At 37.1% G+C, this 27421-nt stretch overlaps 1 protein-coding gene across 6 annotated transcripts in view; it reads left to right on the top strand.

Annotated features, from left to right (window-relative positions):
* Positions 1 to 16619: 16619 nt before the first annotated feature.
* LOC122938086 (cadherin-10-like) overlaps positions 16620 to 27421 on the top strand; it is a 516432-nt gene continuing 505630 nt past the window's right edge. For all 6 annotated transcript variants that reach the window (XM_044293379.1, XM_044293378.1, XM_044293374.1 and 3 more), the window contains exon 1: positions 16620 to 16852. In XM_044293379.1, the coding sequence (XP_044149314.1) occupies positions 16625 to 16852 (228 nt within the window). In that variant the 5' untranslated portion in view covers positions 16620 to 16624. The remainder of the gene's footprint in view (positions 16853 to 27421) is intronic.

The raw sequence follows: 27421 nt of genomic DNA, 5'->3' as shown, positions 1-27421 counted from the left end.
AGAACAACAAAAATGAAAGACTCTATTTACTATAATGTAGTCCTTTGGGTGTCTGTCATTGTGCTGTTGTATTTCTGGCTGTTGCACAATTTTTTCTGGCTTTTTTAATGGAATGTGCGACAGAGACTCCAAACAAAGCCCCTAACACAGATGAAAATATCCTCTTATACACTTATATCAAATACATTTCTTGCTTGATTCAATTTAAGAAGACCATCTTGCCTTTAGTTATCTATTGTACATTTAAAATGTGCATTTATTACAAGTAAGTTGGTGATTTAATTAGCAAATATCTGTAACACATCAGCAGCACATTACCACAATTGCAGTTTAATTGGTTACTGTGATGACTTCCCATTATATTACTAACTTTCTATCAATCTATTAATTGGGTAATTGCTTGACTTGAAGGTGCAACTGACAATGTCGTTTATATACAGATTACAAGGTACACAGACAAAGGCATAACCACCACCACACTAAAAAAATTCTCACACAATATAGCAAATCTGAATTAAGCTTCCAATTATAGAACACAATTAAGTACAAGGGCAGTTAGTAGGCATTTTATAATATAAACCAGGATATGCTAGCTGTTTTGGTTAAACAAGGTTAAGAACATTTCCTTATATATTTTGAGTATCAATAATTCACAGATTTCAATATCAACGTTACATATTGCCATTCCCTCAAATGTGTCACATAAATGCAAACATCTATAACAAATGTTTTACCTACAATCTTTATTTTGTGCACAAATGCTAAATATAATGCATGTAAAACTTTAAAGGGAGTTTGTCACCTCCCCTTTACTCAGTAAACTGTTCACAGTATTATTAAGTTGTCACATACATTTTCCAAAAAATACATTATGTTCCTTTTTCCACACTTATGCTAGGTTCCCAAAAATTACTTTTGGGAAGTACGGTGTAGGCAGTACGGTGGCTCAGCTGTTAGCATTGGTGGCTCAGTGGTTAGCATGGGTTTGAATCCGACCAAGGACAACATCTGCATGGAGTTTGTATGCTCTTCCAGTGTCCAGTGTCCGGTGTCCTCCCACACTCCAAATATCACACTGATGGGGAACTTAGATTGTGAGCCCCATTGTGCATAGCTTGATGCTAATGCCTTTAAAGCACTGTTTAACATAGTATCGCAATATAAGTGAATAAAATAAAATGGTCCTCCCTAAATTGGGCCCCTCACCTAAGCATTTATTCACCTCCTTCAGCTGATGACATCACAAATGACTTAAAGTTCCATGCATGTGCTGTCCTTATAGCTTTGTAGTCTGTGGTCTCAGGAAATATATTGCACATGTGCTATAAGTGTGTGCAGTCCCAAAAAACAGGAAACTTTGTGGCATGTGCTGCTGAAGTAGGTGAAGAAAAGGCACTAAGTGGAGGAGTGAGGCTTAATTCAGATGGAATAGACAGGCACAGTTGGAGCTGGGGAGTACACATTTCTTTTCATCTGATTTTCATATTTAATCAATGTATTTTTGGAGGGCTTCGCTCAGGCAAAAAATGAACAAATGTTATGTTTTAAAAACTGTGTGTGACAAATAAGAGGTGCTATTACCAGTTTAATGGATGAAAGGGAAGTACCAGACTCCCTTTTATTTCCATATACTTCTCTCATGCTTTCCGTTAGTGTTGAGCGCGAATATTCGAATATCGAATTTTTTTCGCCAATATCGGCACTTCGCTAATTCGCGAATATTTCGAATATAGTGATATAAATTCGATATTTCGAATATTCGTTTTTTTTTGTTTTTTTTTTTTTTTTATTGTTATATTTTTTTCTTTCCCACTTCCCTAAAGTTGTTCTTACCTGTCCTTTGGATTCCTGGCTTCCTGGCTGCTCCAGTCAGTGCCCGTTGCCGCTTCTGCCGACTTCCATGCTCATGGAGCGTCCCCATCACCATGGGAACATCTCCATATACTAGAATGTACTGTCGGATTTGAGAATTACGTTGAAATCGCAATTCGATTTTTTCAAGTTATAAAATTCGAATTTCGATTTTAACTTAGCACTGCTATATGCCATATTAGTTAGCCTAATATGGCATATAGCAGTGCTAAGTTAAAATCGAAATTCGAATTTTATAACTTGAAAAAATCGAATTGCGATTTCAACGTAATTCTCAAATCCGACAGTACATTCTAGTATATGGAGTCGTTCCCATGGTGATGGGGACGCTCCATAAGCATGGAATATGGCTTCAATGGCTTGGTAGAATTAGCGAATTGACGAATATATTCGTTATATTCCACAAAACGAATATAACGAATGTATTCGTCATATTCCACAAAACGAAGATAACGAAGTATTCTGCATCTTCATTTTAGCTACCTATTCATCAATTTCGCTAATTCTAGCAATGATATAGGAAAGTTGACTATAGAGACAGCTAAGTATAATTCGCTATGCGATTATATGACTGCTTTTTTTTATAAATAGTATAATTATAATAATTATCAGGTATTATAATTATTCTATTTATTTAAAAAAAAAGCAGTAATATAATCGCATAGCGAATTATACTTAGCTGTCTCTATAGTCAACTTTCCTATATCATTGCTAGAATTAGCGAAATTGATGAATAGGTAGCTAAAATGAAGATGCAGAATACTTCGTTATCTTCGTTTTGTGGAATATGACGAATACTTCGTTATCTTCGTTTTGTGGAATATGACGAATATATTCGTTTTGTGGAATATAACGAATATATTCGTCAATTCGCTAATTCTACCAAGCCATTGAAGCCAACCATATAGTAAACCAGGTCCAAGTTGGAATCGCAATTCGATTATGTCAAGTTATAATAATCGAATTTCGATTTTAGCTTAGCACTGTTATATGCCATATTAGGCTAACTAATATGGCATATAGCAGTGCTAAGTTAAAATCGAAATTCGATTATTATAACTTGAAAAAATCGAATTGCGATTTCAACGTAATTCTCAAATCCGACAGTACATTCTAGTATATGCAGATGTTCCCATGGTGATGGGGACGCTCCATGAGCATGGAAGTCGGCAGAAGCGGCAACGGGCACTGACTGGACAGCTAAGTTTAATTCGCTATGCGATTATATTACTGCTTTTTTTTTAAATAAATAGAATAATTATAATACCTGATAATTATTATAATTATACTATTTATAAAAAAAAGCAGTCATATAATCGCATAGCGAATTATACTTAGCTGTCTCTATAGTTAACTTTCCTATATCATTGCTAGAATTAGCGAAATTGATGAATATGTAGCTAAAATGAAGATGCAGAATACTTCGTTATCTTCGTTTTGTGATATATGACGAATACATTCGTTATATTCGTTTTGTGGAATATGACGAATACATTCGTTATATTCGTTTTGTGGAATATAACGAATATATTCGTCAATTCGCTAATTCTACCAAGCCATTGAAGCCATATTCCATGCTTATGGAGCGTCCCCATCACCATGGGAACGACTCCATATACTAGAATGTACTGTCGGATTTGAGAATTACGTTGAAATCACAATTCGATTTTTTCAAGTTATAAAATTCGAATTTCGATTTTAACTTAGCACTGCTATATGCCATATTAGGCTAACTAATATGGCATATAGCAGTGCTAAGTTAAAATCAAAATTCGAATTTTATAACTTGAAAAAATCGAATTGCAATTTCAATAGGAGAGTAGCCTTTAAGTTAAAATCGAAATTCGATTATTTAAATCGCATATTAATCGCGATAACAAGAATAATGACGAATATTCGATTTCGACGAATATAAAACGAATATTCTATCGAATATTCGCGAATTTCGTCGAAATCGAATATGGCACCTGCCGCTCATCACTACTTTCCGTAGACAATGGTGTATTTCTCTACATGTCTACACAATTTCACTTAGTATTTCCATAATCTGTTTGATTTGGTTTAGTACCTTCCCTTTCTGTTTCCTTTGGTTTCTTTCTATTCATCTCAGCCTTTCTTATGTTGACATTTCTTTGCTATTATTTTTCTGGCAAGTCTTGTCATTTTGATATGTTGTATTCTCCTTTTGTTTACCTCTGCTCTCCACATTTTGTCAATGTTTCTTTCGGCACTTTTTGTTTCACATTATTCCTGTGAGGAATATGGATCATTTTTTTAATGGCAGCCATGAAATTAATCTGATTCACCTTTGTCAATGCACCTGCAAAATAAGTTTTCACTCCAACCATCTGCTTGTCAGATAGCAGAGGTAGTGAACTCCACAGGGGTTCTGGCTTCAAGGAGGCCACATGCGTACAAATTGACACCTCAACCAGGCAGTATGGAGGCCAGCTAATCCTACAGGAAAACCTCTCTGTAGGGGGTCTCAGCCCTTGCTCAGATCTATCATTTCCCCCGAGACATCTTGGAACAGGCAGTTTATAAGGAGTTAGGAATCGCCCGTCCATCCCAAACATAAGTCAAATAGATTTATGCGATCCTGGGGCAAAGACGAACATGCCCATGGTCATGGGCGGATCCATTGGTCCTAGAACTACCTCCCTGTGAGATTCTGGTCTGGAGTTATAGTGGATACTGTTGCTATCTTTTAACGACACACACAAACAATAAATTAATTAGATTAAATATACCCAAGCGAATCTGGGTCCTTCAGCTAGTATATATATACAGTACAGACCAAAAGTTTGGACACACCTTCTCTTTCAAAGAGTTTTCTTTGCAGTGGCATGCTATTCCATCCGGTTTGCGTTTAGTTGGACCATCATTTATTTTTCAACAGGACAATGACCCCAAACACACCTCCAGGCTATGTAAGGGCTCTTATCTCAGCAGTGGCCGCTCAGGAGTGTATGTACACAAAGCAGAGCTGCTTATCTCTGTATCTGTATCACACTCTATACAGATACATACAATAGCTGTATATATAGCATAGACACTTTCACACCTGTGTCACGCCTTGCCCTGTGAATGTGTGTAGGTCTGTCAGACTGGCTGCACGTCTGACTTCTCTGTTTGTTTTGGTTTGGGTTTGAGCTGGCTCCACCTTCCCTCGGGTGTACTGGGTTTGATTGTTATTGAGGCTATTTATCCCTCCTTCCCCCAGTGGCCTGTGCAGGTTATAGTTCTTTCCTGTGAGCTCTGGATATGTGGTTGATCATCTGCTCCAGCTCTGCTCTAAGATAAGTCCTCTCCATTATTTCCTATTTTGTCTTTTATCTAGGCCTCTAGGGAGACGTTTGCTTCCTCTGGGTTTGAATAAGCAGGTTGCCTCTTCCCTTTTCACTACAGCTTAGGGTTTGCCGAAGGTGTATAGGTTTAGGCACAAGGGCATGTGCATATCCACCATTAGGGTATGCACATGGGCACAGCAGTTTAGGGAAAACTTTTAGGGATCGATAGGAGGTGACCCTCCTCTCCCTAGCTTTTGGGCCTAGTCATTTGTTCTGTTTGTTTTCCTGTGTTTGGTTATCTCCCTGCTTACTTACCTATCATGACAACCTGCTAGGATTAGATACACAGCTGAGCAGACTATGTCATCCATGATAGGATTAGATGCAACAGCTCAGCAAACATTATCTCGCATTACACTATTAGATACACAGTTTAAAAGCTCAGCAGACAGTATCACACATGCCAGAATTAGATGCACAGCTCATAATGCAGTATCACAGATGACAGAATTAGATATGAAGCTCAAAGGACAGCATCACACGTGGAAGAATTAGATACACATCTCATCATACACCATCACACATGATAGGATTAGATACAAAGCTCAAAGGACAGTATTATACATAATAAGATTAGATACACAGCTCAGCAGACAGTATCACACATGGTAGGATTAGAAACACCGCTAAGTGGAAAGTATACGATATAGCAGGCTAGGTAAAACTGTAAAAGAACAGATGTGCGCACCATAGGGTAATTCTGTGAGTGCAAAAGTGAGAAGAAAATAACTTGCAAGGCTCACCTTCCGTGGTTGTGCAATATAAGCACAACACTAATAGAAGTTTGTATAATATGTCTGGACACTTGGATAAGATGGTCTGCAGCTACGGGATCCAAAAGAATCTTCTAAGTGGAGACGCCTGGAGCCTCCATGAAGATGATAAACACAGGAAATGTCAAATACGTCCCACAGCGCAAGATACCATCGACCAGTCGCCAGAATCAGGATAAGAATCTTTTATTGCAGCGATACAACGCGTTTCGGGGAATCACTCCCCTTCATCAGGTACAAAAAGCTGCACAACTTAAACAGCGCAAAGGTGCACATATTTATACACACAAAGTACCGCCCATAGGCTGGTCACAGGGTCAAAGGGGGTGTTGCCTGATTGATTATACAACAGATATAATGTGTAAAACAGCAAGTCCTCATAATAGGCTGCTGGTGTACACATAATAACCAAATTCATACATTGTTAAACGAAAAATCACAAAATTACATACTTTCATGGTCACATGACTTGACGATATCCACTAGAAAGGGGAAAAGAGGGGGGCGGGGGGCCGGCCCTGTGATAGGAAATAATTTGAAACACATCAAGGTGCGCATGGAGTGCGCTCAAAAATGCGCTTACTGATGACATAGTATTGGGTGTTCCATAAACAGGTGCGGGTCACGTGATCGGGATTACAAAGAAAACACTCCGATGGAAAGGGAGGCAGGGCCAGACCACGTGAGAGCCGTTGTTCAGGTTACAGGGACGCTTGGATGGTAAGGGGAGACGAGGTCAGGTCACGTGAGGGCCGTTGTCCAGGTTACCGGGACGCTCCGATGGCAGGGGAGTTGTCTGTTGTATGGGGGCGTGTTGTGTATTCCGGCTTCATCAGGTGATGTCAGGCTAGATCACGTGGAAGCCGTTGCTTAGTAACAGAGACGCTCCAACTATATAGAGCGATCCACTGTTTATAGAAATCAATCTGGCTTAAACTAAAGGGGCGAAATTGTTAGTGTATATTAGTGCACTAAAAACAGGGGGAGGTGACTCCTAAAAAAGGGGGGGGGGGGCTGTGTATATGCATATATATGTATATATACATATATACAGACCTACATGTATGCAAATACACAATAGTATTAAATGCACATAAAAGTGGCATAATTAGGGTAACAACAGTATTAATTGACTAAAATATATAAATATAAATATATAATAAAATGGAAACATATGTATAATCACACACACATACTTGTATGTTGTGTTATATACACATGTCTCCACTACTACATCACAGATTACATAAGAATGAATTAAATGCAAATTCCACATGAATGCCACATAAAATGAATATTAATAATTTTAATAATAATAAGAATAATAATATTATTTCCTGGAGAAACATCTCCAGAGAAATATGTATATTAATATATCGGACAATCCAAGTATAAAATTCACACTGAATCTTATCACCGTGGCAACTATTGCAATGGGGGTGAGTCTATAGGCACATGCCTATAAAGTGCACGTGTCCATCTACACATCCCACCAATTGTCTATCGGTATGGTTACTATCTAAAACAGTTTTAATGATGTTGATAATATAACCTATTAATGGCCCAACGGTTCGTAGGAGAGAACATTGGTGAATCCAATGGGTGATGTGTATCTAAACAAGTGTAATCAAGATAATTCCCATTCCTCTAGCTCTTGCATTTGTTATTGTTATCATTATTAATAATGATAAATTGCAATGGATCTATAAATTAATTTCGAATGCCTCATTTAAACCCTGAGGATTCAAGCTATTCAATTTATAGATCCAGAACATTTCACGTCTCTTGATAGTTTTCATGATGTTCCGGCTATCAGCATGAATCTGTTCTATGGGTAGAACAGAAATACTCGAGAAGAGGCCCTGATGTTTGTCTGTAATATGTCTTGATACACTATGCTGCCTAAATTGTTTCTTGGTGTTTGAACGATGTTTGTTCAACCTATTTCGCAATGTTTGTGTAGTGCGTCCCACATACTGTAGTCCACACTGGCATTCAAGTATATAGATCACATTGTTTGATCCACAATTCATTGATTGTTTGATGTTGAAAGACTCGCCAGTAGAGTTGTTACGAAAGGAAGTGGAACTACGTATGGATAAGCAACACAAACATTTAGGTTGTCTACATTTTGAACTGCCTAATGAAACTACAGTTGGCACTGTTGTTCTATTATAATCGGGTTCACGTAATTTGCTGGGCGCCAACAAATTTTTTAAGGTTTTTGCTCTCCTAAAAATCAAGGGCGGGCAAGTTGGTAAAGATTTACCTATAAATGGATCTTTTTTGATAATGTGCCAATGTTTAGAAAGAATGTTTCTCACCTCTTTATGATTGCTACTGTAAGTAGTGATGAAATTGGTACTCCATTTAGTGTTTAGTTGTTGTTCATCATCTATCTGATCTTTCCGGCTGACTAGCAGACAGTCCTCTTGTGTGAGGGCCCTGGCTCTATTATAGGCTGCCTCGATGACTCCATGGGGATAGCCTTTTTTCTGGAATCTCTTACGGATTATTTCACTTTGTAGGATAAAGTCCCTAGTCAAAGAACAATTCCTTCTTAGTCTTTTAAATTGACCAAAAGGGATATTTGTCTTCCACTTTTTGAAATGAAGACTAGAGTACTCAAGATAACTATTACAGTCAACTTTTTTAAAAAACGTACGGGTTTCGATTTCATCACCATTGGCATTCATTTCCAGATCCAAAAATTCAATTTTAAAACGATCATATGTCCCAGACACAGTAATACCCCAGTTTGAAGAATTTAAAAATTTGATAAAATTCTCAATAGAATCGGAATCCCCATCCCATATAAAAAGGAGGTCATCTATATACCGGCGATATACAACAATATTATCTGACCACTGGGTGGGTTTATAAATATGTTCATCTTCGAATACCCCCATGAAAAGGTTCGCAAAACTGGGTGCAAACCGTGTACCCATTGCAGTACCTTTGCATTGGAGGTATAGTTGTTCTCCAAAAGAGAACGTATTGTGTGTCAGGATAAATTTGATGGATTCTAATATAAAAGACTTCTGATCACCTGGTACTAAAGGATCTTTGTCAACAAAATGATCAACACATTTGATGCCCAATTCATGATTAATGTTAGAATATAAAGCCGTAACATCAAGGACTATCCAAGAATATGTATCCTTCCATACAATTCCTTTTAGTAGTTTTATCAAAGAAGTGGAATTTTTAAATATGAAGGTAACTGGGTGACATATTTTTGTAGCAAAATGTCCACATAGTGAGACAAGTTGCAAGTCAACGAGGATATCCCAGATATGATGGGACGGCCAGGGGGATTTTGGGCATCTTTGTGGATTTTAGGCAGGTGATAAAAAAGTGCCATGACTGAATCTGTCTTAAGAATATATTCTTGTTCTTTTTTGCTGAGTATATGTTTAGCTGAGTCAATCAGAGATTTCAATGCAATATGACACATGATAGGATTAGATACACAGCTCACATGGCAGTATCACAAATGATAGGATTAGGTACAGAGCTCAGCAGACAGTACTGCATATGGTAGGATTAGATACACAGCTCATAGGACAGTATTACACATGATAGAATTAGATATATTGGTTTAGCAGACAGTATTGTACATGTTAGGATTAGGTACACCGCTAAGAGGACAGTATCACATATGATTGGATTAGATACATAGCTCAGCAGACAATCAATAAGTATGTTAAATGTCATGCAAAAATTGTGGTATCTCCTGACACCCAATGTGTCTGAATTGTATTATGTACATTTGTAACATGTAATAGGACTGTTAAAAGTATATAATAATCTCTGCATAATACTGTGGTTGGTGTGCGAATATAATAAATATAATACTAGACTAGCACGGTATACTGACACCAAGTGTATCTAAATCATAGTATATGGCATATAGAACTGTAGTGAACAATGGCACAGGTCAAAATACAGTGGGATGCGAAAGTTTGGGCAACCTTGTTAATTGTCATGATTTTCCTGTATAAATCGTTGGTTGTTACGATAAAAAATTTCAGTTAAATATATCATATAGGAGACACACACAGTGATATTTGAGAAGTGAAATGAAGTTTATTGGATTTGCAGAAAGTGTGCTATAATTGTTTAAACAAAATTAGGCAGGTGCATAAATTTGGGCACCACAAAAAAGAAATTAAATCAATATTTAGTAGATCCTCCTTTTGCAGAAATTACAGCCTCTAAACGCTTTCTGTAGGTTCCAATGAGAATCTGGATTCTGATTGAAGGTATTTTGGACCATTCCTCTTTACAAAACATCTTTAGTTCATTCAGGTTTGATGGCTTCTGAGCATGGACAGCTCTCTTTAAGTCACACCACAGATTTTCAATTATATTCAGGTCTGGGGACTGAGATGGCCATTCCAGAACGTTGTACTTGTTCCTCTGCATAAATGCCTTAGTGGATTTTAAGCAGTGTTTAGGGTTGTTGTCTTGTTGAAAGATCCAGCCTCGGCACAGCTTCAGCTTTGTCACTGATTCCTGGACATTGGTCTCCAGAATCTGCTGATACTGAGTGGAATCCATACGTCCCTCAACTTTGACAAGATTCCCAGTCCCTGTACTGGCCACACAGCCCCACAGCATGATGGAACCACCACCATATTTTACTGTAGGTAGCAGGTGTTTTTCTTGGAATGCTGTGTTCTTTTTCCTCCATGCATAATGCCCCTTGTTATGGCCAAATAACTCAATTTTAGTTTCATCAGTCCACAGCACCTTATTCCAAAATAAAGCTGGCTTGTCCAAATGTGCTTTAGCCCACCTCAAGCGGCACATACAGCATCTCCTTGTGTAAAGTGTGCCGAATGGTTGAACGATGCACAGTGACTCCATCTGCAGCAAGATGATGTTGTAGGTCTTTGGTGCTGGTCTGTGGGTTGACTCTGACTGTTCTCACTATTCGTCGCTTCTGTCTATCTGAGATTTTTCTTGGTCTGCCACTTCGAGCCTTAACTTGAACTGAGCCTGTGGTCTTCCATTTCCTCAATATGTTCCTAACTGTGGAAACAGACAGCTGAAATCTCTGGGACAGCTTTCTGTATCCTTCCCCTAAACCATGATGGTGAACAATCTTTCTCTTCAGGTCATTTGAGAGTTGTTTTGAGACCCCCATGTTGCTACTCTTCAGAGAAAATTAGAAGAGGAGGGAAACTTACAATTGACCCCCTTAAAAACTCTTTCTCATAATTGGATTCACCTGTGTATGTAGGTCAGGGGTCACTGAGCTTACCAAGCCAATTTAAGTTCCAATAATTCCTTCTAAAGGTTTTGGAATCAATAAAATGACAACAGTGCCCAAATTTATGCACCTGCCTAATTTTGTTTAAACAATTATAGCACACTTTCTGTAAATCCAATAAACTTAATTTCACTTCTCAAATATCACTGTGTGTATCTCCTATATGATATATTTAACTTACATTTTTTTATCGTAACAACCAACGATTTATACAGGAAAATCATGACGATTAACAAGGTTGTCCAAACTTTTGCATCCCACTGTATATGGTAATCATTGCACAGTAAAAAAAAAAAAAAAAAAAAAAAAAGAGCATCTGTTGGAGGGATTTGTTAAATGTATACAATCTATGTTTTATTTCACAGTTGTATTTCCATTACCAGGTTTTGACCTAATGTTCAGGTATTAGCTAGTAACACAATGTGCCACCTGCTGTCTGAAAATTGTATTGTGATTTATCCAATTTATATATAACGTTCTTTTGTGACACGTATCTCAGGACATGTTGAGATAAGTGAACAGTTAAATGTGGACACATCTGTAAATCATTCATTGTGCAATATTCTACAGACTGTTGAAACGTCAAATCCTACCATTTGACAAATAAGAATAAAACATATAATGAATTTGAAACCAGGTTTTTCTGGTTCATGTAAATGGTGCGAACATCTGCATTTTGAGATTAGTGATCATTCAAAGTAGCAAAGTAAAAAGAAAAATGAAAATCAGCATACAAAATTGTTTTTTTTATGTCACAATTAGTGAGGAGTGAATCAAAGTCCACAAAGGATAAATTTGATTCGCTGTGAAGCTGAATTTCCTTGTGCTTTGCGGTAGCAAATCAATTTAAACTGAAATAGTGTAAAATGCAACAAAAAAAATACTTACCTGATCCAATTGCTGGCGACGGGCCAGCTGCGGCCATCTTCCTTGAAGATCTTGGCCAAAATCCAGTTTGCGGTGGCGTTTGACATCACCATTCCAGCCGGCGTTATGACGTCATCTCGGTCCACGTGAAATTTTGCACCAAACCTTCAAGAAAGATGGCCGTGGCCGGCCCGTTGCCAGAAATTGGATCAGGTATTATTATTATTTTTTATTAATAGCAGATGCTGGGATCATCTATGAATGTGGCATCTGAGTGGAACAATGATGAAGGGGGTGCTCCCTGTCATTGCATCCACTACGTACAAAGAGATGTGCTTCATGACAAAGTAATTAGTCTGGAAGCGGATTTCTGAGTAAAATTCAGCAAGGCAGCCAAATTGAGTTTTTCAAAACTTCGCTCATCACTAGTCACAATGACTGCCTTATAAACATGGTGTGATTTTATGTGCACATTTACTATCAACACAGTAATATATTTAGATACAGTGTATGATAGATGGTTTGGAGGATTGGGAGACAAATAGATATCATCAATGTAATTGTTCATTGCACATATTTTCTAATGTTCCTTGAGCTCATGCAGTCAACTGATGCATAAATGCAGTGCATACCAATGGCACTCTCTAAAGGCCCTCTTTATGATTATTTGTTTGATTAACACTGTTGAATATTCATTCTCATTAAAAGATCTGAGATTAGCTTAGGGTGGTATATATACAATTAGAAACAAGGTTCACCAGAAGGAATAAACCTCCTAAATTGGTCATTTATATTTGTAAGTTATATTTTGTTATATTGCACCACATATACACAATATATATGCACATAACACCTATGTAAAATACAATACTGTGTGCAAGTGCTACACAAAAATAGTCATTAACACCTTAAAATTGAAATAGACAGGTGGCTGCAATGCAAACAAACACAAAGATATAGCAGCACCTTAAATGTGTTAATAATCAGTACTGTGAAAAAGTTTAAGGCAGATGTGGGAAAATGCTGCAAAGTAAGGATGCTTTAAAATATATAGAATTGTTAATAGTTTATTTTTATCAATTAACAAAGAGAATGAAGAGAAATATAAATCAATATTTGTTGTGACCATCTTCTGCCTTCAAAACATCAATTCTTTTAGGTACTCTTACAAACAATTTTTGTAGGAACTCCCAGGGAGAAATAAACACAGATCTTCTGTAGTTGAAGTATTGCTCAGATGATCCATCTGTCTCTCCATATATCCCAACAGATTCAATGTTGTTGAGATTAGGGTTCTATGGCCATATCATCATCTCTAGGGCTCCTTGCTCTTTATGCTGAAGATAGTTCTTAGTGACAGGGTGTAAACTATTAACTCTTCTACTTTTGAAAGCACTTATACTTTGCAACTTTTTTCCCACCTGTCTAGACCTTTGCTCAATATTGTATATGTAAACATGATTTATTATTTTCTAATTGAAATAATATGTTGGCAAGGCAACCTCACTCAGATGGGTTCCTACACCACTCTGTGTATCTGTATAACAGAAGCTTGCATCTCTTCCTTGGTCTTAGGCCTACAGAATAGATCAGGATGGGTAGGGACAAGCTAAGGCAAGAAACATAGAGAGAGTTTAAGTTATCACAGGTGAAGTGCAGGAGGAAAACGCAGAGCTGCCACAGGATGACAACATTAACCAGGAAACAGAAAAATCTATCTCCAGCTCTTCTAAAACTTGATCACATTCTAAACACATCACAGGGTCAGTTTAAAAGAATGTGTGTTCTTAATCATAGCCAAATCTCAATTAAATCAGAGAAGTTTATATAGACCATCCTCTTTCACAACATAGGTGGAACATTATGATAAATTACATTACCTCTATGACTTCCAAATAGAAACATAGATCAATCACAAAAAAACAAGAAAAAACACTTTATCTATTTTCAAAATCCAAAAGGCTTCTTTTGTTTGTAAATTTCTCTCCCAGTCTCCTCCCTTTTTTTGATAAACTACCTTTTCTAGGCCTATCACCCAAATGAAACCCAGATCATCTTGATGTACATTTAAAAAGTGCCAATATGCTGAAGATACAGTATATTGCATGTGTCAAAATTAGCTGCTTGCAAAATGTGTTCTCCCAATCTTTTTTTGAGTTGCCCTGTAGTGCACCCAATATATTGTAGCTTACATGAGGCGCACACAATGACGTACACCACAAGATCTGTAATACAATTAATGAATGATTTGATTACAAAACTGCCTACCAGTATTGTATGACACTATACTTTTTGTTTTGTGCAAATACCTACATAGTCCACATTTCGATGTCCCACAATTTAAGGACCTCTTGACATGTAACAATGTTTGTGATCTCACTGCTGTGCTGTTCTTGTATAAACTGAGAGATACTATATTTCCTATGGTGATGGGCCTTCTAGAGACCAAACAAACTCCAGATTGAGGAAAATAATATATCTGTTCACCTTTAAATAAATAAAAAACACATTTATTTATGTATGATACAAAGTAACGAGGCACATTCTCCTGTTAACCATAAATGCAAAATGGTATTGAATCCTGTGCCCAATAATGGGTGAAGGAGAGGTTATCCTCATTGTTGTTTAGATAGATGACAAATGGTGCACTGACAAAGACATGTCCCTCCCCCCACATACGAGGAGCACATTTAAAATGCAAAAAAAAAACATAGCTTGTAAAAGTGAAATCAATACAAAAGTGCAATGCATGCTGTGATGGCAATGCAAGAGCATATAAACACATACTGCACATACAACAGTACAGTGGTCCCTCAAGTTATAATATTAATTGGTTCCAGGATGACCATTGTATGTTGAAACAATTGTAAGTTGAGTAATTGGTTCCAGAGCCCCAAAATGTCATCCACGATAAGAGAAAATGAAGATTTAAGAAAAATAAGCAAATAACTAAGACAGATAAAATAAGTCATTACATATAGCAGCCAGGAATAGCTGCTAGCTAGCAACTAGTCCAGCTATTTTACCAGAGAAGTGACCTTGATTGGTTGGATCTGAGTCTGAGGCACTGTATGTTGAGTCTGGTTTCAAATTTTGATGGGTTCCGAAATGACCATTGTATGTTGAAAATATTGTATCCTGAGGCCATTGCATCTTGAGGGATCACTGTACTTGTAAACGCTGATATGCACTAAATTGCACATACTGTATACACACAATATATACATACACATTGCATATATATAGTAACAATAATAGAAGGGTGAGTAGGGGAAGTATACCCATTAGATTCCGCCCAACTCAACTGGTTAAGGCAGGCGCAGGAGTTGACCATCAGATAAAAAAAAAAGTTTTATTTGTGGGTGAGAAATTGACATTTTGGGGTTCTAGGACCCCTTTAAGTCTGTTTTGAGCATTGGATAAGGTAGGTACTAGTATCACACTCAGCAATAGTTCTACTGTTCATTGTTTAGAAGTGACTGGCGGTAAGGGCTTCTGTGTACGCCGCACAGCGTGGTGAGAGGCAGTACAGCTGCTGAGTGCTGTACTGCCTCTAACCACCTAGTGCAACATACAAAGAAGCCCTTACCACAGCAGGACATTTTAATCTCAGATCTATTTTCAAGAACAAATGCTAAATTAAATGGGAGGGTATCTGGTTTATAAAAGGGAATGTACTATGTGCCTCTGCAGACTTTTGATCTTATCCATCACTTTAGAGGTTACAGAAATAGAAACGTGTTATTGTAGTTATAAAGAGAGTTATAGCAATGCCTTTTTATAGGCCATTTCTGGGAACATTTTTTTGTATTATTCATTTTTTCCATCAGGATTTACATGTGAAATCTATTATTCGATTTTGAAGTGCCCATTCCCTTCTTTTAATATTCAGAAGACCAATGTGGTACACAATCTCCATATACTAATTTATCTATATATTCCAATAATAACAGTTTCTGACAGGTAGCCCCAGAGCATAGCATGAGTTGCCAGCATCCGGGATAAGCTAAGTATTGCACCTCCTAACCTTTGGTGGCGCCCCTTTTTACATAGGTAAATCTGATCAGGATCTGCTAAGACAGAGCTCTTCTGGTCTGCCCCTGAGACACCTAGTGATCATGGTGTTCTAGGGTGGAAAATCGTTTTTAGTAGTAAATAAAAAATGTGAAATGTGAAAATTTTAAATACTCCATTTCATAAATCCATTGCATCCAAGGATTCCAATGCAAAAAAAATTGCAGCTTTCTAAAATCTCACCTATGACTTCCTAATACTGTAAATACAATTCTGAATGTTTGGACACATTTGATAACACTTATATTATACCTGAATAAAAATAAAATAAAAAATATTTGTGTTTTCTTTCAGATTCAAAAGCATAGGGGGGACAAAGATAAACCCATCATTGCTGGAAAATGTCAACTAAGAATGAAAATAACTGAAATTTAGACTTTTTTCTTACCATCTGTTGTTGGACCGGAACTATGATACTTTGTCCAGCGTTGATGCTTTTGCTGTGGATTTCTAAACCCAATTCTGGTAGTGCTGAACTCTACTTTAAAAAGACTTCAGATGATCAGCCAAAACAAATATTGCAACATTTTCCTATGAACGATGGCAAACTACTAAATCGTCAGAAACGTGGATGGATGTGGAATCAATTTTTTTTGCTTGAAGAATATACTGGGTTGGATTACCAATATGTAGGCAAGGTCTGTATTGCTTGATGTTTATACATCTTTCTATTCTAATGTTAATGTATTTGTAAAGAGGTTCAGAACTTTATAAATATTATATTTCATGCTTTACAGACACAGTGGTTTATGTCTTACAAAACTAGTGGAGATTGCAGGATGATAAAAAGGTGCCATGAAACAAAGAAAATGTTAATGACCATGCTGTTCATATGAATGGAAGAATTTATCCTTTCCAGAAATCTGGTTTGGAGTTGTCTTGGGATAGCAGCTATATAAGCAGACTGAAAATGTGAGATTGTGTGTGTGTAAGTGTTTTATCGCAGTATATGTCTAAAGTGTGTGACTTAAGATAAGTGACTTTAGATTATGGGACTTTAGGAGGGGACTACATTAATTCAGTTGGTTATCATTTTCATTGCATTGTATTATTGATTTATTTTTTTCTTTTTTCTCTTTTCTGGTGTAATCCTCCTTATGAAGTATGTATGTTCTCCATGATTGACAAGGCAGTCCTGGAACAGGCATTTAAGGTTACTCATTTATTTGCAAAAGATGAGCAAACTGCACAATTGAAATCCCAGATCCTGTATCTAAACAAGCAATATTCTACACTTTAATACATTAACAATATGGAAAAGTGTTTGCTGCTCCCTATGCAGACACTCTACAGTATACTCTATGCAGACACTATGGGGCAGATGAGGGGGGCGGTAATATTATGGAGGGAACAGTAAAGTGAGGCAGCTATCTGGATCATAGAAAGCAGGTTAGAGGGAAGAGTGCCAGTGAGGTTAGCCCTCATCTGACATATACCAACAAGTTTGCAAGGTTGGCAGATAAAAGAAAGATGTCAGTTCAAGGATAGGGAATGTCATCTCCAGTAAGCAGGGGACTAATAGAGAAGGGCAGGCCAGACAGGTGCTGGTAGTGGGAAACGCAACCATTAGGGATACAGATAGGGTAATCTGTCACAAAGACCAGGATCTAGTATTTTCCTAAATACTACCTGTGACACAAGCCACACCAAAAAGGCAGTGGGAGATTAGGGACATAAACAAATGTCTGAAGAAGTGGTGTAGGAAGGAGAGTTTGGTTTCCTGAAAAACTGGGACAACTTCTCTGTCAGCTACAGTCTCTATTATAGGGATGAGCCATACCTCAATAGGGAAGGTGCAGGTGTTTTCGGGGAGAATATGGCCTACAAGGTTGGAGGAGTGTTTAAACTAGGAAGTAAGGGGAGGGTAATTACATTATAGGAGGGGAGGACAATGTAGGTAATGAGCAGGATAATGGAATTTTGGATGGAACAGAGGGAAGGAATAGAACAGTTCATTAGAAAAGGTTTAGGTTAAAAAAAATCCCCAAGCCTCTTAACCCGTAGTATACATGTAGGGCACTGGAAAGAAGGTCACAAATCCCAACTACAGTGCTCTGATCGGGCGGGTGCAGGAGCTGCACCCACCCAATCAGCTGCAGGGTTCCAGCAGTCACCAATAGTCTCTGCAGTATGCACCGGCATTGGTGAAAACTCTGATGCAGTGCATTGACCCTTGCACTGCCGTGGTCAGCACTTACCGCAGCACGTGCAGTATCCTGCCAGGCATCAGGTGTCCATCGGGTTCCGGTGCTTCTGTGACAGGGACCCAATGGCTTGGATGGCAGCCCGATGCTTTCCGTGTCAGCCTGTGAGATCCAGCACCCTGGATCTCAAAGGCAGGAAGCTTTAAGTGTATTATAGTGTGTAATACATTTATAGCTAATGCATTACAATACAGAAGTATTGTAATGCATTGTAAAGGGGATCAGACCCCCAAAGGTTGAAGTCTCAGAGTGGGACATAAAATAAAGTGATAAAATAAGTAATAAAAATTAAATAAAAAAAATAATAATAAAGTTTCAAGAAAAAAAGATATAACATTTTAGGTATTTCCACGCCCGTAGCAACCGGCTCTATAAAAACATCACATTATCCACCCTCAGGTGAACGCCATAAAAATAAATATTGTGCCATTTTAGGGTACATGAGACTTTTTAATTGCTTATTATTACAATTTTTGTGAGTGCCAAAACAGCCATTTTCTGGTCAACTTGCATCACAAAAAGTGTAATACCGAGTGATCAAAAAAGGTGTATTTTGCACAAAATGGTACCAATCATCTCATCCCACAAAAAATAAGACAATCACCCAAAAATAAAAAAATATGGCTCTCAGAAAATGGCAACACAAAAACAAGATTGTATTCTGTTCAAAAATGCTTCTTTGTGTAAAACGTAACAAATATAAAAAAAAAAATGATAGATATATTGGGTATTGCCACGTCCATAACAACCGTCTATATAAAAATATCACATTATATGCCCCCTTAGGTGAATGCTGTAAAAGAAAAAAAAAAAATATGCCAAAAAAATTTCAATAACAAGCAATTAAAAAGTCTCATGCACCCCAAAAATGAAAACATCACCCCTTCCACAAAAATTGAGCCCCCACATAAGACCATCACCCATAAACCAATGTCACCCATAAACCAATCCATTAACATCTGCGCTGCAAAAGCCATATAGCGCTCCTTCCATTCTGAGTCCTACTATGAGCCCGCACAGCAGTTTGCCACTGCATATGGGGTGTTGCTGTATTCAGGAGAAAGAGCAACACATTATGGGGTCATTTTTCTCCTGTTACCGCTTGTGAAAATGAAACATTTTCTTGGAAGAAATGAAACTTTTCATTTTCACTGCCAAATGTTTTCAAATACTATAAAAAGCTTAGGTGGTCAAAGTGGTTATTACCCCCTTAAAATATACTTTAAGGGGTGTAGTTTCCAAAATGGGGTCACTTTTTGAGGGTTTCCAATGTAGGGGTATGTCAGGGCCTCTTCAAATACAAAATGGTGCTTCAAAACCATTCTTGCAAAATCTGCCTCCAAAATCCATATGCAGCTCCTTTCCTTCTGACCAATGCCACTGTGTACCAAAGAGTAGTTTACCACCACATATGGGGTATTTCTGTAAACTGCAGAATCAGTGTTATATTGAGGTTTATTTTGCTGTTAACCCTTGCTATGTTGCAAGAAAAAATTGATTAACATAAAAAAATCTACCAAAAAAGTGAAATTTTGAAATTTCACCTACATTTTCCTTTCATTATTGTGGAACACCTGAAGGGTTAACAAAGTTTGTAACATCCATTTTGAATAATTTTAGTGATGTAGTTCATAAAATGGGGTCATTTATGGGTGGTTTCCATTATGCAAGCCCCTCAAAATCACTTTATAACTGAATTGGTGCAAAAAAATAATGGTTTGGGAAATTTTGTTGAAAAATAAGAAAATGGTTTCTAAACTTCTAAGCCTTCTAACATCCTAAAAAAATAAAATGACATTTACAAAATGATGCCAACATAAAGCAGACATATGGGGAATGTTGATTGATAACTATTTTATGAGGAATTACTATCTGTTATAAAAGTAGAAAAATAAAATTTTAGAAAACTTTGAAATTTCCCAAATTTTTGGTAAATTTTTTATTATTTATAAAAAAAGTTAAATATATCGACTCACATTTACCACTGTCATGAAGTACAATGTGTTATGAGAAAACAATCTCAGAATTGCTTGGATAAGTAAAAGTGTTCCAAAGTTATTACCACATAAACATATGTCAGATTTCCAAAAATTGGCATGGGATTTAAGGTAAAAAGTGGCTCAGTACTGAGGGGGTTAATTGTATGTACACTAATGCCAGAAACCTGACTAATAAAACGGGTGAAATGAAATTAGTAATGTCTGAGGAGGACTATGACATTGTGGAAATAACTGAGACATGGCTGGATGATAGCTATGACTGGGTGATTAACATACAGGGTTACAGTCTGTTTAGAAAGGTGATTAAAACCGTAAAGTTCTGTATAAAGCCCACAATCCAGTAAGATATAAGTGAGGGAAATTAACATGTTCAGTCAATGTGGGTAGAAAATACATGGAGACAAAAGCAATAATAAAATACTAATAGAAGTTTGTTATAAACCACCTAATAGTACAGAGTCCACAGAAAAAAAAAAAAAACTGATCAGGTGAAAAATTATAATGAGGTCATTATCATGGGAGACTTTAACTACCCAGATATAGAGTGGGAAACTGAAATCTGTGTATCTTATGAAGGAAACAGGTTATTGGCAATAAAGAAAGACAATTACCTTTCCAAACTGGTTCAGAATCTGAATAGAGGGGCAGCTATACTGGACTTAGTATTAAACAATAGACCTGACAGAACAGCAGAAGAGCAGGTTGGGGGACGCCTAGAAAATAGTGACCATAAAATGATAACCTTCCAATTGTCATTCAAAATAGAGTATCTTTAGGGGGGCACAAAAACGGCAAACTTCCAAAAAGCAAGATTTGAATAGCTAAAATATAACCTCACTATCTGGGACAATGTCCCTAAAATGTTCTTCACTTATATAAATGGGAAAATTTTTAAATCTGAACGTTTTGGCTCTTTAACAGATTGATGGGGGAAGATTTGTAGGTGAGAGATGAGGAGAAAGTGACCTCTCTGACAGAGGAAGAAGTGTAGCAGCATCTTAAAAATATTAAAATAGAAAAATCACTAGGTCCAGGTGGCATATATAGTCCTAAGATAACTAAGTAATATCATAGACAGACCCTTATTTCTGATATTTAAGGACTCTATAATGATAGACAATGTGATACAGGATTGGTGCTCAGCAAATGTGGTGCCAATATTCAAAAAGTCTTGGGTAGAGAAGTGGCAGATGAGGTTTAACACTGACAAATGTAAGGTTATGAACATAGAAAGGAATAATAATGCCCAATAATAAGTTAATAACCATACATACATAATAAGTTACCCATACATACATAATGGTAAAACACTGGGTAACCCTGACAAGGAAAAGGAATTAGGAATTTTAGTGGACAGAAACTAGTGTCAGGGTGGCTGTTGCCAAGGCCAATAAGAATATGGTCTATTGTGTACAATTCTGTACTCCTATGAAAAAGACAGACAGACAGACTGTAATAAACCTAGAAAGTGTTCAGAGGAGACCAACTAAAGTATTAACTGGAGTGGGTGGACTACACTATTCAGAAAGATTATCAAAATTAAGGTTATTAAGTTTTTAGATAAAAGATGACTGAGGGGCATTCTAATAACTATGTATGTATATAACAGGGGTCAATACAGAGATCTCTCCTATGACTTATTTATACCTAGGACTGTGATGAGGGGACCTCCTTTGTGTCTAGAGGAATAAATATTTCTACACAGACATAGAAGAGAATTCTTTACTGTAAGAGCACTGACTATGGAACTCCCTGCCAGAAGAGATGGTGAAGGTGAATTCACTAAAAGAGTTCAAGAGGGGCCTGGATGTGTTTCAGGAGTGTAACAATATTACAGGTTATAGTTACTAGATTTCTGGAGAGGGTCATTTATCCAGGGAGTTATTCCTATTGCCTGATTGGCGTCGTTTAGGAATTTTTCCCCCCTTAAAATGAGGAAAATTGTCCTCTATCTCATCAGTTTTGTTGCCTTCTTCTGAATCAACTTGCATGATAACAATCTGAACTTCATGAAAGTGTGTCTTTTTTCAGCCTTATAAACTGCCACAACCCTGCTCTTTTGATGTTGCCTCCTCCTACTTAGCATCCCAATCTGGCTCCCAGTTCCTGTACAACAAAAAATCATCATCTAAGTTTTCACAATCCCTGCCACTTTTATCAGACTGTGAGATATCATGGTGGGTTGTTTGGCCCTCCTTTCAATTCCCTGCTATGTATTTGCCCATACTGCCACTGTCATTGCCTTTGCTGCCAATACTGTGGCTATGGATGCCACTATTACAACCACAAACACAGCTATGCAATGAGTCCCCACACTCCTCCTGAACCTCCTCCTCAGGGCAGTCTAAACACTAACTGCTCTCACATAAGTTATCAACAGGGAGACTATCTTGACTTTCTGGGTGTTTCTTGCTACTTCTTAGGAAAAATAAAGATGCCCTACTAGGAAGGAGTAGTGAAGACAAAAAGGATTGAACTGAAAAGGTTTATCTGGGGCTAAAAGGAGGACATAGTGTGAGACTTAGAAGTCACTACCACATCCTTTTGTTATGACTGAGAGGAGGAGCGAGGAAAACAATCCACAATCCTATCCTCTTTTTCCTAAATAATAATGTTGTGCCTTTCCAAAGCCAGGGATAACTGACACCTACTACTACTACTACTACTAATACTACTACTACTACACCTCTAGCTAGATAGCTGGTGCTGCTACTACCCACATTCTGGCTCTGGGTCTTTTGTTTGTACACAGCCACACAAAGTATGGAACAGTTTTCAAGCTTATTCTTTCTGATACTAAAGGCAGAGAGGTGCAATGAAATGGACCTATCTTATGCATGTTAAAATATTTAGATTCAGAAGAAAAGCTTTCTCTAGTTGTCAACCTACTATGAGATTTACCCCCCCCCCCCCCACACACACACACACTTGAACTGAGATGTTCTGACACTGATTTTGGGCTAATATTTCATATGTTTTCACAGATTTAAAACATTAAAGGTCCTGTGGCTCTCATAGAAGAGGTACTATCATATACTTACCCGGCTGTGTACCTGCGATGAGTCTGGTCTCGCTCTTACTGGGCAGCCAGAGTTGCTTTATTGCTTTTTCAACCAGCCCCGCTGACAGTGGAGCTGGACAAACTATTAGGGAGCAATTAAGGTCGGCACTGGCACCATGTGCCTCCTGAAGGGGGAGTATTTAAATTGGCAACTACTAGTCACATTTTCCTATGATTTTGTCTTCTTGCCTCACTCACTTAGTTTGTATTTCATATGGATTCCTGTATATCGAACTTTCTGCCTGTTAGTAACTTTGGCTTCTGCTCATTCTGGTTCTGATGTTGCCTCATGAAATAAACATTAATAAGGAAGGTGCACTATTGTGGATGAAAACAAACAAGTCTGACTAAGCCCTCAAACTGGTGTTAAAATTGAGAATTTAGCCAATATATCCTTATATGAAGGACATATCTGAGCCCAAGCACCACTCTAAGGTATCTCAAGTAGCTCGGGACCTAACGCTAACCTACCTGTGCCGCATAGGCAATACCAGGAGCCAGTGGGCGAATTACAGGAGCGTAAGGTCCGACTCACAGAAAACACCCTGTTTCCTCCAGCATGCAGCCATGCTTGCAATGGGAGGAGGGAGGAGGCTGTGAGTTCCATCCAAGACTGACTGATAAGGCCCAGGCCTCATAGGTGCACCTAAATGTTGCCTGTGGATGAAAATCGGGCACATTTAAATATGGAGTTTATATACCTCGAAACATATCTATATACAAACTACAAAAACTGGCATGGTGTCAAATGACAGAGAGTGCTCAATCCCACTTTCTGCCTTTTGACACCACAATTTCTTTTTTGTAGCTTGTATTTTGATGTTACCTTCTTTGATTCTGACCCTGCTTACTTTGTGTTTGTTTCTTCCCTAGTCCTGATCTAATTCTCTGATTTTGACTCAACCTATCTGATTTCCCCTTTTGTTTCCCCTAAATAGGTCCTGTGTATTTAGGTCAGGGATTGTAGTACTGTAGGTATATGCAGTGGTGTGTGTGGAGGTCAGGTCTGCACTATTCCCTACCTGTCTTGCCATATATACTAAAAGGTAATTGCAATAAAAGGCACATATTAATGCCTTGTGAAAAAAAAATTGGGAATTATTATTATTATTATTAATAATAATAATAATAATAATAATAATAATAAATAAAGCCTTGCTACCTTGTGCTTACATTTACTTCCACTGCTTTCTTATATGAATATCTTGGTGTTTAGTTTTATAATTAAAAGGCTAGGTTGTTTGTGCAAATGAGATTTGCTGCATTGTACTATTCATTGTGTATCATCCTATGTATAGGATTAGGCAGGTTTATTATTAAGTGTTTAGTTTTATTTTATCATCACATTGCACATGTTTACATAGAATTTTCCGTGTGAGGTACTAAAGAGCACAGTGCACTATGCAGGCTGGATAGAATTCCATATAGAGAAAGCCTCAAAGGGATTATAACTGCTAGTTCCATTCTTTCTCTGCATATTAAATTGTAAAATCAAATAAATGCAATGAAGGGATTTACAATTCACATGTATTCGGCACCTTTTTAATTTATTAACTCTTCCAATGCCAAGATCTATTTTATTTCTATTTGTATTTCATTTGTGTTTTAACCTGCAGATGGTATTGATTTATCTTCTTGTTTCACATGCAGATTTCAATGTTCTGATGTTGAGACATCATTAATATATTCATTTTCTTAATACAAATCCAATACTTCTTTAGGAATAATCCTCTGGAAACCTAATGTTTTTTGAATATATTGACATTTTTTTGAGTAAATATAGATGCATTAAAGCATATTAACTGTTCCAGTACAATTTCCATTTGATACCTGGTTATCAATGCAGTATTAGAATATATTAAAAATAATAACTTTTCCACTGTGCAAGCACACAGTAGAACCCCTATGTATTATGATGGAAACATATATAAATGTATGGCTTAACTGCCTGTCAAAAACAAACTGGTACTCCATATTTAATTGATGTTTAACAATCTGCAGAACTCTACATGATGGTCATTTTTTCATAAACGGTACCTCCAAGGTTGTGCTGTCCTTGTCTCCTACTATATGACAGGACACAAAGCTGGCAGAACTTTTGGATCTGGTGCTAAGGAATTATAAAATATGGTGAATTCCCACATCATAGCTCAGCTGTACTATCTCCTCTAGCAGAAGTTTAAATGTGACACAGGAGAAGTACTTGGCAATGTAGGTAGCCCTGCTGTTGAAATGGCAAAACTAGAACTCTGGAAATGTACTTAAATAAATTGCCTTTTATCAATCATGGCATAATTTTATTTATTGTTTTACTAAATTTATCATTTACATTAAATACATTTGATCATATAAAGAGGTTGTCCAGGATTATATAAGTCCAACAACACACCTTTACACAAGTAATACTGTTACTTAATATCATTCACTTCACTGGAACTGAGCTGTAGGACCAGTCACAAACCGTGAAATGGTGCAGTACTGAAGAAATTAGCCATTTTTTCCCAGAAATTAGCCATTTTTTCCTAACCTAAAATAACCCCATTAATAAATAAATCTTTTTGCCTTAATAGTTTCATAACTCTTACTTCCATTCATGGACTTGTATGATAGAAACAAGTACAAACTTATTTATGTGCTGACTGACCATTAATAGAGAATACTTTATGGTCAATGGTTTGGGTTTCAGTACTCTTCAAAGAGATGAGATTTCTATGAAAGCCCTGTCATGAGAGCTGTAAGACTATTCACTAATGAATGACTTATCATATGTACTGCTGCTTGCAAACAATATACCACAATTCATAATGTGTCTTGATAAGTAAATGCAGTGGATTGCTTTTGTAGATTCCAGTATGAATTCTACAAAGGTCAACTACATATGCCCAAAATATCTTGTGAAGAGAATCTTATCAAGTGTATTAAAACACTCATAACTGTCATTTATAGAAATTAATTGCATATATAACAATACCCGTTTCTGCAGAGTTTCTAAATAGTTTCCAATTTCCTGTGCCAAATGAAAAAATGCCACTGTTAGTATGTAATATTTAAACCATAAAGGTTATGGAAACCTTTTAGTACAGATGCTATTATTACTGCATTCTACTTATTTTGGGGTGGAATTATTTTTTAATTAGTTTTTCTTAAACATTTTCAGCATGTTTTTCATTTTAGTGCATCTGCAGGCTCCTCTTCAGTGAATCCGTCAGAGAGCTGCTGTGATGGCTCAAAAACACATATATGAGTTACAGAATTCCTCCTAAATTAGTGTTTATGAGCTGTCAGGGAAACAAAGGTAAGGAAGTACTAGAGATCGAGCTGCCAGAGCAGCTCTATGACAGATTCAGGAGGAGAAGAAACAGCCTGTGGATATATTGAAACAAAAATCTGTAGAGAAATACTGTTGAAAATGAGAAAATGTTTAACAATTTAAAGGTAAAATACTATAATAAATGGAAAAATACCCTTAATGTTATACATAGCCTTTATAGGGGTTCTCCAGTATTTAGATATTGATGACCTACCTGTAGGATAGGTTATCAATATAATTTTAGTGGGAGTCAAACACCTAAAACCACTACCAATCAGCTCCTTTCAGCAGCCACCAGTGCTCAAAATAACACCGTGAACAGGGAGAGCACAAACAGAGAGTTAATCTACTGGCCATGCTCATTTACTGCATCAGTTTAGTGTTAAGCTTGACATCAAGTTGAATCTTTTTTAGATATACATTTTTAGATAAATTATCACCCTCAATGATGTTTGCTATTAGATAATCATCTAGCCCTTTATAAAAAAAAAAAAAAAAAAAAATAGTATCTGACATAGTATCTGCCATTACTACCTGTTGGGGGAGGGCATTCCATAGTTTGACTGCTATAAGGAATCCTTTACTGTATTGCTGTGTAAATTGACTTTCCTCCTCATGGAAAGAATGGCCCC

This window comes from Bufo gargarizans, chromosome 5, assembly GCF_014858855.1.
Source record: "Bufo gargarizans isolate SCDJY-AF-19 chromosome 5, ASM1485885v1, whole genome shotgun sequence".
Taxonomy (NCBI): Eukaryota; Metazoa; Chordata; class Amphibia; order Anura; family Bufonidae; genus Bufo; species Bufo gargarizans.
This window is presented reverse-complemented; position numbering and strand designations above follow the sequence as displayed.